General features: G+C 28.6%; 2 protein-coding genes across 5 annotated transcripts; one reads left to right on the top strand and one right to left on the bottom strand.

Annotated features, from left to right (window-relative positions):
• Positions 1 to 40: 40 nt before the first annotated feature.
• LOC113789250 (uncharacterized) lies at positions 41 to 3,474 on the bottom strand. The gene is made up of 2 exons (XM_027338764.2): positions 2,438 to 3,474; positions 41 to 2,377 (listed from the first exon to the last, which is right to left on the bottom strand). Exons 1-2 carry the CDS (start codon positions 3,368 to 3,370, stop codon positions 86 to 88), a joined length of 3,225 nt encoding a protein of 1,074 aa, XP_027194565.2. The 5' UTR covers positions 3,371 to 3,474; the 3' UTR covers positions 41 to 85.
• Positions 3,475 to 3,709: 235 nt separating this feature from the next.
• LOC113789252 (uncharacterized) lies at positions 3,710 to 13,297 on the top strand. Of its 4 annotated transcripts, none has more exons than XM_075822071.1 (6): positions 3,710 to 3,976; positions 11,430 to 11,862; positions 11,932 to 12,476; positions 12,555 to 12,649; positions 12,727 to 12,760; positions 12,828 to 13,297. In XM_075822071.1, exons 3-6 carry the CDS (start codon positions 11,995 to 11,997, stop codon positions 13,231 to 13,233), a joined length of 1,017 nt encoding a protein of 338 aa, XP_075678186.1. In that variant the 5' UTR covers positions 3,710 to 3,976; positions 11,430 to 11,862; positions 11,932 to 11,994; the 3' UTR covers positions 13,234 to 13,297. The 4 variants fall into 4 exon arrangements, with proteins under 4 accessions (XP_075678186.1, XP_075678180.1, XP_075678194.1 ...); XM_075822065.1 differs by having other exon boundaries at positions 11,427 to 11,862; XM_075822079.1 differs by lacking the exon at positions 3,710 to 3,976 and adding an exon at positions 4,442 to 4,546 and having other exon boundaries at positions 11,427 to 11,862.
• The last annotated feature ends 1,079 nt before the right edge of the window (positions 13,298 to 14,376 follow it).

Raw genomic sequence — 14,376 nt, 5'->3', positions numbered from 1 at the left:
CTATCGAAATTCGATTAAAATTATTTAATTCAAACAAACAAACAAAAAAAAATTCATTTTATTCAATTTTTTTTTCTAAAATAAATCAATTGGATTCCGTAGTTTTCAATTTGTTTATAAATTTTTTATCAATTTTACGTCGAAAATCTTTTGGCAATAAATTGATGGCAGCCAAAACATCAGTTTTTATATTATCCGATATTTTCAATGAAAAAACATCCAGAACCATCAATACACGAATGTACAAATCAATAATATTTTTTTCATTTTGTTTGGATTTTTTTAACGTTTCCAATAATTCCTGTAGATATTTTTCACTTAATTCAATTAATCGTGATTCTATTTTTTGATCATCACTAATACGTTTTAAAATTCCTTCAAGTAAATCTAATGCCATACAACGTTTGAATGGCCGTACATTGTTGTCCAAAGATAATTGATTAATAATTTCAAAAAATTTACTATCAAAAAATAATTTTTCATTATGTAATTGTGGTATGATTGTTTTGAAAAGTTCAGGTTTGATTTCATTATGAGAAGCTTTGAAAAATAATTGCAAATTTCGTTCGATATGTTCATTAAAAAATTCAACATCATTTTTGGACAAACAGTTTCGAGACAAAGTTAATAGCCATGATGTTAAGGCTATAAATGATTTTTGTAGATCCGAATTTTTACATTGACATTGTAACTTTAGCAATGTTGTCAATAAATTTTCAAATTCTTCTTTGGAAATTTTTTCGTTTTCATTCAATACCAAATGAGTTTTCGAAATTTGTTGCAACAATTGCTGACATTTATTATTCAAAGCGATCATATTTTTCGATGAATGATTAGATTTGAGGAAATTTAAAATATTCTTTAAAATTGTGAACGCCATTTCAACAGAAAAATTTGGATGATGATCGATCAAAATTTTAATAAGATCTAACACACGTAGTTTGAATGATTTGATCATTGCAGCTTTTTCTGCTTGTCGTTTTTTTTCACCATATTTTTGTCTAAAAACTTGAGCTAATGATTCGTCCAATTTGAACATTTCACTATCACTAAGAACTTCTTCCGAATCGTCTTCATGTTCAGCTGCAGAACCTAAAGCTTTGAGGACGTCTTTTTTGAATTCTTCATCAACTGGTTCGTTATCATCTTGCAACAAGTTATCATCATCATCATCATCACCACTATCTTCAATTTGATCAGCAGTGTCCATTTCATTGTTTTCATTTTCATCTTCTTCATCATCATCTTCCTCATCATCAATGTCTTCAGCATCAAATTCAATGGTCCCATCATCTACAAATGCTTCATTAAGACTTTGTATTCCGACTGGAGTTATGAATGGAACCAAATATTTGAAAGTCATTAGGATAATATTTTTAGAAGATTTTGATTTAATAATCAAAGAGATTAAAAGATCAACAAATACATCCGACCAAAAAGGATCGTTTGATTTTCCTTTTGCGTTTTCACTTGAAAATGCTCGAATAACACATTCATTGAAATCCGGCAATATGGCTTGTAAATCAGAAAAATTTTCAAATGATTCAATAAGAAAATGTAGATAAAATAAACGAAAAACTTGACATTTATTCTCATCGGTTTTGATTGAATCGAATTTTTTGTTGATTTCCAACAATACTTCTTTGAATTTTTGCATTGAAATTTGTTTGTCCACTAATTCCAATTTTTTATCTTTAATCAAAACCATTATAAAATCTTTTATTTGAGTTAGCATTTCTATTTGTTTTGCAAGTTTGTTCTTGAGAACAATAGAATCAGAATCGGTTGAAACAGTCGATGATAGTGCATATAAATGAACGATAACATTTTGAAATGAACTTTTAAATTGTTGACGAAGTTTTTCACTTATTGGATATTTAAATCTTTTCAATTTTTCTCCACTATCATTATCTAATATTAAATCTTTTGTCAATAGATCAACGTTAAAATATGCAAAAACAAGAAAAAATTTGCAATTTTTCATTAAAAATTTAACGTCACCCGTATAACATTTTAATAAGTGAGTCATTTGTTGCAAACAACGTACACGATAAAAATCACTGGCAGCAACGTTATCCTGATTCATCATCAAATTCATTAGTATTGATATCCATTCTTTGATCGAATCATTACTGAAATTTTTCAAAATATTAGACAATAATTTTGATCGTGATAATTCATCGAAATTTATTGATCCAGGTTTTTCGATAAAACATCGGGCGAATTCAATCTGGAAACTAGTTTGATCTTTGATTTTCAATGAATAATTTTGAAGTCGATCACAAAGAACCAATGCAGCGTTGTTCAATGGATGTTGTTTATTCGATAACGTTTGAATAAGAAGACGAATAAAGGTAGATGATAGAATAAGTTTGATCTAGTGTAATTAATTTAACATGAGAAATTTGTTAGAGAAATATATTAGATAAAGACATACCTGAGAATGATGTGATACATTTTCTAGCATGATCGGAATAATGTCAAATCCTAACGATGTTTTTACCATGTCAACTTTGAATATTTCTTCGACCAATCTGGTGAAATAAGCATCCAAATTTTTATTGTCTATTTCTTTGACCAAGGCAGTAAATGATTCTATGATTGGATGAATGTTTGGCTGAAATTTACTAGTTTCTTTAATCAATTTGATTATATTTGTAAAATCTTTGCTATTTGGTTTATAGACATTTTTCACTATAAACTCTTTGGACAATTGGAATTTTTGAAAACATAACAGCATAAGGTAGGTTTTAAATAGTTTATTGCCATGATCATCCATGTTTTTCAATCGATCAACTACGATTTCTTGAAACAAATCCGAGTCATTAGAAAATACTTCGTAAAAGTTATTCATCAATTCACAAACAATAATTTCGACATAACTCTTTTTGCAACCAATCAAGAATAAAGTTTCGAAGAGTTTTGAAAGTATTTCTTTATCTGTACTTTTAGTGATTCGTTTACTTTTCAATAAACAACTGATAAACAAAGTCCAGCCTATTGTAAGCTCCGAATCGAAATCACTTTTAAAATGTCCAAATTCTTTTTCAGCAATCTTGATAACATTGGTAATGTCGGTATGTTGAGGAAAGTGTTGCAATAATTCAGTCAATAGAATACAGAATCCATGTCGAGAAAATTCACGTGTTGATGTTAGACCACGAATTAGACGATCCAAACAATATGATAAATCATTATATTGATCATTAGAAATTTGTTTGGCTAGATTTTGTACAATGATTTGAACGCTACGACAACGACGATCATCGGACGATCCTGATAGATGCCAAAAATGATCGAGAATAACCTGATTACAATTGGCATTGGATTTTTGTCCATTTTTATTAGTATTTTTTTCAATAAGTTTCATAATTATAACAATAACAATAAAAATTTTCGAACAAATTTGAAAAAAAAATTCTTTGAATATTTGCAGCACACGTGTGTGTGTGTGTTGAAATACAATCGATATATCGATAGTATTCTTTTCGATTGCTGCCATCTATTGATTAGAAAAAACAGAAGTCATTTAAATTCAAATTCTACTTTATCCCATTCTCCACTATTAGCTTTTGGACTATCTCTCTCTCGCTTTCTCTCTCTAACTTCTATATAAATGTATGGCGTATGCATGATATATATTTCGGGTTAGCAAAAAAAAAAAAGTAAATGAAATTTGTGATTGTGTTTGAAAATAAAAAGGAAGACGCATAGTTTATCGGATAGTTAGTTGTGATCTGGCTTTGGTCGTGTTTGGTTCATCCTGATCATTGTACGTTTGTGCATATATATGATGATGATGATGATGATCTCCACTATCGCCACATCGTTAAGTGTTTTTTTTCATATTCAAAACCAACAAACAAATAACCTAACGAAAAACAAATTTGAAATCTAATTAGTTTGAATTGGAGAGCTTCAATTCAATTCAATGAATGAATATATATTGCACATCAAATAAAAAAGTAATAATAATGTGAGTATACAAAGAATCTCGATTAATTGGTTTGTGAATATATCAATTCAAATGTGTGCTTTGTGTTTTTGTTGTTGTTGTTGTTGATATGTTTGTATCTCTCTCTCTTTTTATCTGCCTTCGTATTATCAACATCATTATCATCATTATTTTAATGATCATCAACCTTATGAACAACAACAACAACAACAATGACAACAGTAAAGACATCCTGAATTTTTTTTTTGTTGTTATTTTGAAAATTCTTATAAGATGAAACATCCACTAATGATGATCATCAATCCAGAATCTGGTCTTTTTTTTCTAATATAATCATCCAATAAACAAAGTTATTGAAATCAGTTTTTTTTTCTCCTCTGTTCTCAAACTGTGACAACCAATCATTTGACATTTATTGAATTCTTTTGTTGTCATCATCATCATAATTTCAATTTGTTTGGATTTTGGGAAAATTTCTATCCCATTTTTTTTTTGTTTGTTTGTTTCTCTGTGCAAACATTTAAATTAAACAAAAAAAAATTTTGCATTTACATTTCCGTCATTTTTTTTAATTAAAACTTATTTTAACGAGTAATTGTGATTTGAATAAATTTATAACAAATTTTAATTGGTTTTTCGTTTTTGCGAAAAACAAATCCAAACATCGAATAATGATTATCGATAATCGATCATCATCATTATTTGACAAAACACTAACAAATTATTATGGCTATTAATAATTTTTTGTTTGTTGTTTGTTTTTACTGATAATAATCGATTAGGATAAAAAAAAATACAATAACTTACCAACCAACCAATCATTTTCGCCAAAAATTAAAATCCCATAATCAAAAAAGAGATAGGAGACTATAGCTAAAACAAAAATAATAATTAATCAAAGTGACAATTATTATTATTATTAGTAGTAGTTTCCCATTATTGTTATTTTTTATACTTAATTTCATTCATTTCAGAACATAGATAGATAATACCTGTGGAATTTTTTTTTCTTCTCTCGTTTTTTCTTATTCATGAACATATCTTTTATCATTATCATCATCATCATGTGTATGTATTTATGGCGTGATGTACAATATTCGAATGAATAAATAAATAAATGAATGAATAAATGAATGTTCGTCAACCGAAGCAAACACAGTTGGACAGGGAAGGGAAAAGAAGAAGAAAAAAAGTTAATTAAGATTCACACACACTCCAAAAAAAAAAAACATACCATAAAGTAATTTCATTTTCTTCTCATTACTTTTTCTTTAGCGTGACTTGATATTTTTGTTGTTGTTGTTGCTGTTTTGTTTCATTGTCTTAATTGTTAAAGAAAAAAAAATTGCAATTAAATTTTGCTGATTTGCATAATTGAATCTTATATAGATTCTTTATTTTAGTAGTTGTTTAGTTTGGTTTGGTTTGTTATAATTGTCATTTGTATTCGACAAAAAATATGCAAGCAATGTTAATGCCGACAATTTTTCACCATTGCTTCATTTGTGTTATTTGTCAGCAAAAAAAAACTTAAGAATGTTCATCAACAACAACAACAGGAACAAAATGCCATTTAATGGAATTAAATTTGCTTGTATCAAAATAACTATATCCAATTATATTGTTGATTTGTATGAGAATGTCGAGTCTTTTTTTTGGTATTTCATTTCAATAATTGCATAAGAATTTCACATTTATGACCATACGGATATTTAATGTGAAATGTGATAATAATTCTGTAATGAAAAACAAAAAAATGAAATTAGATTTATGATTGAGAAAAAAAACGAATGTGACACACCTTTTTGTTTAGCGGGATTGGCCAGAAAAAGATGACAATTTCTTTTTTTTTAAAAGTTCAATGATTGACACCTGAACGTTAATAAAAATGGTTCGGTTATTTTAGGTTATATAATAGTAGTTGGAGATCATAATCCTGTCATCACGATTTGATTCGTACATCACAAATTTTTATCATATCATTTTTATTTTCTATGCACGATACACCTACACATACACACAAACACAGGAGAAACAGTGTGATATGAAAATAAAAAAAATTGGACAATGAATCAATAAAATATCATTCGAATATTGGAAAAATAGATCATACTTTGTTTATTCGATTTGCATGATATAGGATCAATGAAATTCATCTGAAAAACAAAAACAACATAACAGTATGTCCAAATAATAATAAATATCTATTTGGTACATTTCTGACATTTTGAATATAAAGCTAATAATAATGGATGAAAAAAAATTTTATGCACATGCACATGCATATAAGCCTGAATATTGTGAATCAAATAAATAATATTTTGAACAGAAAAAGAATTTAAATTTTTGAATTCTCGTGATAAATAATACGATGATGATGATGATGATGATCTCTTCTGGATCAATTGAATTCGATTATCATTTTTTTTGAAAAATGAATAAAAAAACGTTTTCAATATTCAAAATATGAATTTTTAAAAGACAACAGACATTGATAAAACATATGACCAATTTTTTTTTATGAACGAAAAACATTCGAAAAAAAAATAACGAGAACACAAAAATGTGTTTCATAACGTTCTTTTTTTTCGAGGAGGGGGTGGAAAAAAAGGGGAGGAGATTATTTGCCAACCAACCAAAAAAAAAATTATAATCATATTAATCGAATGAATGTGAATGACTTTTTTTTTGTTTTGTTTGCCTCTCTTCCCTCCTCTCTGTATTCAATATTCATCAGTGATTCATTCTGAGATAAATCCTGAATGTTTGATCAACGACTGAATGAATGAATGAATGAGATCAAAATTGTGAAAAAAAAAGATGATAATCGAAGCTAATCTAGCATATCATTCTTCAGTTTGTTTTTTTTTTGTTGTGGAAGAACAGGCATTAAATTGAATAAATGTGCGTGTGTGTGTGATCAGTGGATTCGATTCGTTTGGCCTGTTTGCAAAAGCACACGTGTTTGGTCTTTGATCATTTTTTTTCATTTTTTTGGTTGGTTGTTTGATTTTCCCATTTTCGTTTGTGTCGTTAAAAAGTGTTCCAGACTTATATTTATTTTCAATTAAAATGCTATATATGAAAATAATGACAAAACAAAATATCAATTTTGTGTGTGTGTGTGCATAAAACTGTAATTTGAGAATCAGCCAAAATGAAAAGTCAGATTATTTTTCTGTCTCTCTCTCTCTTAACTGTCAAAAGCACCAACAACAATTAATTTTCAATAATTTTCTTGTCTCGACTTGATCAAAATTTGGTAGAAATTCGATCTGTTTTTTTGTTTCCAATTATGAAATTGATCTCATTCTGTTATTGTTGTTTGTTGATTTGAATTTTGGGTGACCAAATTTTTTTTTCTTTTGTCAACCATTCAATACACTAAGCTTAAATAATGATAAAATTAGTTTTAAAAAATTAATTTAATGTGAATATTTTGAATGAAACAAAAAACTTTGTGAAACCTTTTTCAAAATTGAACTCATTTCTGAAACAATTTTTTTTCTGGCAAAATAACGGATCTTTTTTTTTGGTTGTTGTTGTTGTTGATATATAGCTTTCTCTATCTTCTTTCTCTATTCTGTCGATTCTCTCCCATTACATGGCAACAACAACAACAGCAACGATGATGATGATAGTTATAATCTAGTTAATGATGCGTAAAATTAGTAAAATTGGTTTCTTTTCTGTTGGCTAACATCATTTTTTGATGATGATGGAAAAATTGCCTTCCATTTTTTTGTTTGTCTATTCATTTTGGCCCAAAACATTAAGTTTATTCTCTCTTCTCTATAAACAGACAGTGAAAGTTCATAGCCTTTCACTGTTGTTGTTGTTGAATTTTCAAAGTTTTTTCAATTTTATTTTAATTTTTTCTCATCATCATCATGGATAAATGGTTTTGGAATGAGGTGAAACATAATTCATAATTGAATTTCTCTTGTAAACAGCAAACATTTCTGTCCATCACACAAGTGCATTGCCAAAAATTATTCATTCATTCTTCTTTTCATTTTTGTGTGTGAATATCCAATCTTATTTTCTACCCAAAATACATTTGCAAAGAAAAAAGAATTTAATATTTATTTGCCTAACGATGTGCATTTGACAGCAAACCAAAAAAAAAAAAAAACAGCGAAAACTTTTTCATTCAAAATACTCTAAATACAGAATTCATAACCATCATCATCATTGGATGGTTGGTTGTCTGGCTGTTTGGAAACATTTTTCTTTTTCATATATAAAAATAAATATCCACTACCATTATACAAATATATACTGAATGGATGATGATGAAAAAAAGTAAACGATTCGAATGGGGGGAGAAAAAACTTCAATCATTTTCTTATCAAAGATTCATAGTTGCTGTTGTTGTTAGTAGGGTATAGTGTTTTTTTTCAATTTTTGGCATTCAATATTTGTACCGATTTACGAAAAAAGAAAAAAGAAAATGTTTTTTTTTCTCCGAAATATCATCGTTATTATGGCCAAACATCAACCAACAACAACAGAAAACGAACTGGATGAATGAATTCCTAATCGATTTCTTGTTTGTTTGTTTGTTTGTCTTTTATTTTCCTTCATCTCTCCCCCCTTGTTGATTGAAAACTTGAAATGAAATGAATTGAGAAAAAAAGTGGAATAAAAGTCTCAGAACCAGAGAAATAAAGAAGAAAATTCTTTTAAAAAACGATAACGACGACGACGACGACAACAACATCCTAATTCGATTTTAAAACTCAATCTTTTTGTCATTGTTGTTGAACTTTTTTTTCTTCCTCCACCACCATCACCACCACCACCACTCATCCTATATTTCATTTGAAATTAATTTTTTTTCCATTCTTCTCTATCACTTAGTGTTGAACAACGACAATAGATGACAACAGAACTTTTGGATATTCGATTTACAGATTCGTAATTTGTTGTTGGATAAGGGAAAACAAAAAAAGAAAAGAAAAATAATAGATCAAAATGTGTAATGTGAACAACAACAAAAAATGACAATGGATAAAATGTGTTATTATTATTATTATGACAAAAACATACGGTCCAAAAATCATTCGAGCATTATTATTATTGTAATAACCAAATTTACCCGAAAAAAAAACAAAATTGTCAATGGTAAAAGGGACAATTTATTGTTTTTATACAGCGTATTTGATTATGGTTTTTTGTTTGTTTGTTGATGTTTTAGTTTTTTTTGTTCCATAAATAATTTGATTTGACATCAAACACCATTTTGGTTGGATTCTAAGTTGTGATTGATAATTTTTTCTCATTTCAAAATCAGAAACAGAAGAAATGAATGATAATGAAAAGCTTCTTTTTTTGGAATACTTTTTGTTGTGAAAAATGTGTGAATAAATGTGAAATTATTTAATTTAGAAAGATTAGATTGAAAAATAATTTTTTGTGTGTGTGTTTGTGTCAAATAGCAAAAATAAAATATATAAAGCAAATGCCAATCTTTTCCCGTTTTTTTTCGGTCTCACTCACTCTATGTGTATATGATTTTCATTCAATAGTGATGATGCTATTAAATGATTATTATTATTATGATTATGATGCCTAATCTGATTACAAAGGGTATCCTTGAATAAGATGTTGAAATTCTCCTTGTATATGTAACCATATCAACCAACCATTTTTTCTTGATCAGGTGTTCCAGGAACATAATTTGAAGTGATGAAAATTAACCCAAACGCACCCACATTCGTCCAGTAAAAAACACGCCCATTTGCAAAATTGCTCTCCTGCGGCCATCACTCCGAACATTTTTGTGAAACTTGGCAAGATTATTCGTCTCTTTATGAAGTCTCAAAAAATGTCATTTGAAATTCTCAGGTTAGGGCATCAGAGGTCAAAGGGCAAAAACTCTCACGCCTCTCCAACGGGGTTTGGTTGCATTTTTTCATTTGGGTCATCAAGATATTCAAGATCTTCACCTGATTTGAAATTTTGAAGAAATTGCCAGTTGTGGCAGAGAAGTTATCAATAAAAGGTGAATTTTAATGCACACCCTTCCGGCGGTTGGGGCGTGTTCACTCCAGAAATGTGGAACATACCGGAAATTGTATTTGTACACGCCCAAACCGCCGGAAGGAAAATGTATTGATTTTTCGCTTTTTTATCGATAACTTCTCTGCCACAACTGACAGTTCCTTCAAAACTTCAAATCAGGTGAAGATCTTGAATATCTTGTTGACCCAAAAGAAAAAATGCAACCAAACCACGTTGGAGAGGCGTGAGAGTTTTTGCCCTTTGACCTCTGATGCCCTAACCTGAGAATTTCAAATGACATTTTTTGAGACTTCATAAAGAGACGAATAATCTTGCCAAGTTTCACAAAAATGTTCGGAGTGATGGCCGCAGGAGAGCAATTTTGCAAATGGGCGTGTTTTTCACTGGACGAATGTGGGTGCGTTTGGGTTAATTTTCATCACTTCAAATTATGTTCCTGGAACACCTGATCAAGAAAAAATGGTTGGTTGATATGGTTACATATACAAGGAGAATTTCAACATCTTATTCAAGGATACCCTTTTCATCTTTTCATCATATAATAATATTTTTTGTTTCTTTCATCGGTGTGATGGGACTGTATTTTTTTCCCTGTTTCCCGACAACGACGAAACGAAAAGAAATAAAAAACTTTTCATGGCCAATGATTTTTCTAAAATGCGATTAAGTATACGGCAAGAAGAAAATGAAGGAAATTTTCTGTTTGCTTTTTACCATTTGAAAAAGTGAATTGATGATTGAAAAAAAACGGTATATTTTTCATAGGCTTTTGATTTTTGATTTTTCGTTCCTTTTTTTCACTTGTTATTTTAAAATTATTATTATTACTAATATCGATGATATATTTTGATGTGATAATAATCATTGTATCAAAAAAAAAATTGTAAAAAGATTTTGGATTACATTCTTTTTGTAAAGAAGTTATAATTTGATTGCTTTCATCATCATCATCATCATCATAATGGGTTTTGATTGAACTAAAATCACAAACAATATCGGATTGCCTAGGCATCAAAATCGAAATCACGTTTTCTGGACCAAAATTTTTCTCTTTTAATTTACTTTTTATCGATTATAATGATGATGCTTTTGTTCATTTTTTTCGGTGTGTGTGTGTGTGTCTGTTTTAATTTTGATGTAATTTACCAGATCGACACTTTATTTTGATTTAATCAATGTTCAGGGTGTGTGTGTGTGTGTGTGTGTGTGTGTGTGTGTGCAAGAAAAAAGTTTCAGAATGAAATTTCTTCTTATTATTTAAAAAAAAATCTCCATTCTTGATTTGCTAATAATGTGTGTGTGTGTGTGTGTGTTTGTATATCGGATTATTTGTCTGCCACTTTTTTCTCTCTTTACATTTATTATATTCTTTTTTGTTTGGCTTGTTAATAAAATGTGGCCATAATACTAATGAATGTCTATTTTTTTCTTCTTTGAATAACAGCAGATCATTTTGCATCTCGATCCAATACACAGCGACACAACAATAACGGACGGGGGAACTTTCGATTCAATAACATTGTAAATTAATTTGTTGGTGAAAAAAAATGATGATTATGAATTGTCACATACATTTTAGATATTCTTCTGTTTTTGTTTGTTCATTCATTCATTCATTCCTTCATTGTGTAACAACAGTAAAAAACTTTGATGACATTCAGCAACAAAAAAAAAAATTGAACTGAATTAAAATTAGTTTAGACGAATTGTGTGTTAGCTGCTATTATTATTATCATTGTTGTTGTCGATTTTTTTTTTTTTGTTAGTTGCCCATCAATATTTTCAATTCGCCAATTTGCTCAATTCACGACACAATTGTCAAACGTATTGGTCTAATTAAAAAAAAAAAAAAAATAGTTTTTCATTCGTTCAAATAAATTGTAAGTATTGTCAGTGTGTTTGTGTGTGTATACGTTTGAATGAATAAAATAAATGAATTCCAATTACAGAATACAGAATAGAATTTCATCACATTGGATTTTTTTTTTGTTGTTGTTGTTGTTTTGTTTTGGATGAAAATAAAATCATTATTATTATTATCGAACAACATGGGCTTTCATCATCATAATAATCATCATCATCATTTTCATCATCAAAATAATTCCAATTCTCAACATAATAATAATAATAATAATCATCATCGTTCATCGAATCATCGAATAATGACAAATTCGTTGATTAATATGAACAATAATAACAACAACAATAGTAACAACATTCATAACAATACAACAGTGACCATCAATAATAATAATAATAATAATAATAATATTGGTTCGACAACAAATAATAATTGCCAATTATTGATGCCCACAATATCGAATTGTGCTGCATGCCATAAACCAATACAAGAACGTTTTCTACTTAAAGCATTGGATCAATTATGGCATGAAGATTGTTTGAAATGTTCTTGTTGTGATTGTCGTCTTGGTGAAGTTGGTTCAACATTATTTACAAAAGCTAATCTAATATTATGTAAACGTGATTATCTAAGGTAAATTTAATAATGGCTATTTGCCACGAATGATGATTAATGATTCATTTTATTCAATTTCCATATATCCACATACAGATTATTTGGTGCTACAGGAATTTGTTCTGCATGTAATAAAATTATACCAGCATTCGAAATGGTCATGAGAGTACATGGTGATCGAGTTTATCATCGTTAGTAACAAAACAAAAAAAATATTCTCTAAAATTCTAACAAACATTAATTATTTTTTTTAAAATTTTCTTTACAGTTGAATGTTTTCAATGTAGCCAATGTAATCATCGGTAATTTCATAAAATCAATTGAAAATTATGAATTCTAATTATCTAAATTATTATTATTATCATTTAGATTCTGTATTGGTGATCGTTTTCATCTTTATGATAATCGAATTCTTTGTGAATATGATTTTGAAGAAATGTTAGTGTTTGGTGGTGGTAATAATGGAAACAATTCTACTGCTATTAACAATAGCAGCAATAAATTATCTATAAATAATAATCATTTAGAAAAATTAGTTAAACAAACGGAATCAACATTGGCATCATTTTCATCATCATCATCATCATCATCAACTACTGGTTTATCGACTGCAGTATCTATTGCTGGAACATCAACAACACAATCAAATCATCAGCCACAAGCACAATTAGCTCAAGTAGCTCGACAACCAATAAATCCAATAAATTCAAATCAAGCCGATGATGGTTCCAGTGGTTATGGAAGTCCAGATTCATTACTTAGTGATGGAAGATGAATGAATTTTTTTTTTGTTTTTTGTCAATAATAAAATCCAATTTGAAATAAAATCAAAAACCATATTTTATTCTGTTTTGAATTATTATTTTGACGAAAAAAAAACAAATCCTAAAAATTGATATGAATTTTATTTTATCAGCACCATCTCTCGACCAAGAAACAAAATAATTATATTCGAAAAATTTTATCCAAAATGCGCGCTTTATTTTTTTTGTCGGGTATACATTCTGGTCATCGAAAAAGCAGAACAAAAATTTTCAATCTAATTAAGTTTTTGTTTCTGTGTGTGTGTGTCATTTGGATTCATTTATTTACCCAATAGCTGATGTTGTCATTTTGATTGAAAGACATACACACACACACACACATATGCAGTCGGTGCTCCAATCAAATTAATCACATGCAATATGTGAAAGAAGAGAGAAAAAAACGAACGGCACATTTGGCTTCATGAAATTTATTCATTCATTCATTCATTCATTGGATGATCATCAGATCCATTTACAATTAAATGACTCTTGATGAAGAAATAAAAAACAAAAAAAAACAAAAAAATAATCTTTTGCTAATTAAAATAAAACTTTAAAATGTGAAAAAAAAGCACAAATGTAATGAGAAAAAAGTGGCTGGTGGATGGATGGGCAATGATGGAAAAAAAAATAAAATAAAATCGTCCAATCACCTTCCTTTCGGAGAGTGACTGTGTAATCAGGTTGTCTTTTTTAGTTCGGGGTTGATCTCGGTCGAATTTAGTTTCATCATTAACCGGACGTATGCGCCAAAAGTAATTCATTTGGGTTATATGGAAATGAGAGAAAAAAAAATTTCACCAAATTCAGCATTATCATGAACTCTTTTTTTTTGCACTTCTTTTTTTTCACCATTTTCTCTTTCCTATCTTCTATTTTTTTTCTGGTTCCCCCCATTTTTTTCATCGTTAGCTAAATACACTTCACTGATAAAATGCTGTTCAAAACTTAATTAACAAAGTTTATTATGTAATTTAATTAACAATATTTTTAATTAAGTTTTTTCACCCCCATCATGATTTTATTCTACCCCCTCATTTTGCTGTTTTTTTCAACCAATTCTCATCATCATCATCAACATCATTCTCATCTGCATCCGTTTCAAAACAATT

Source organism: Dermatophagoides pteronyssinus, unplaced genomic scaffold (assembly GCF_027571235.1).
Source record: "Dermatophagoides pteronyssinus isolate colony J.1.1.1.1 unplaced genomic scaffold, Derpt_VIB-CSIC_2022.12 sq0001, whole genome shotgun sequence".
Lineage (NCBI taxonomy): Eukaryota > Metazoa > Arthropoda > Arachnida > Sarcoptiformes > Pyroglyphidae > Dermatophagoides > Dermatophagoides pteronyssinus.
The sequence above is the reverse complement of the archived record's forward strand: the minus strand, read 5'-3'. Positions and strand labels throughout refer to the sequence as shown.

Excerpts from the sequence above, each read along its gene's own strand:
- LOC113789250 (XM_027338764.2), bottom strand. The coding sequence starts at position 3,370 with ATGAAACTTATTGAAAAAAATACTAATAAAAATGGACAAAAATCCAAT. Across the intron at positions 2,378-2,437 it reads ATGTATCACATCATTCTCAG|ATCAAACTTATTCTATCATC; the intron begins GTATGTCTTTAT and ends TAATTACACTAG.
- LOC113789252 (XM_075822071.1), top strand. The coding sequence starts at position 11,995 with ATGAAAATAAAATCATTATTATTATTATCGAACAACATGGGCTTTCAT. Across the intron at positions 12,650-12,726 it reads TGGTGATCGAGTTTATCATC|TTGAATGTTTTCAATGTAGC; the intron begins GTTAGTAACAAA and ends TTTTCTTTACAG. Across the intron at positions 12,761-12,827 it reads TGTAGCCAATGTAATCATCG|ATTCTGTATTGGTGATCGTT; the intron begins GTAATTTCATAA and ends ATTATCATTTAG.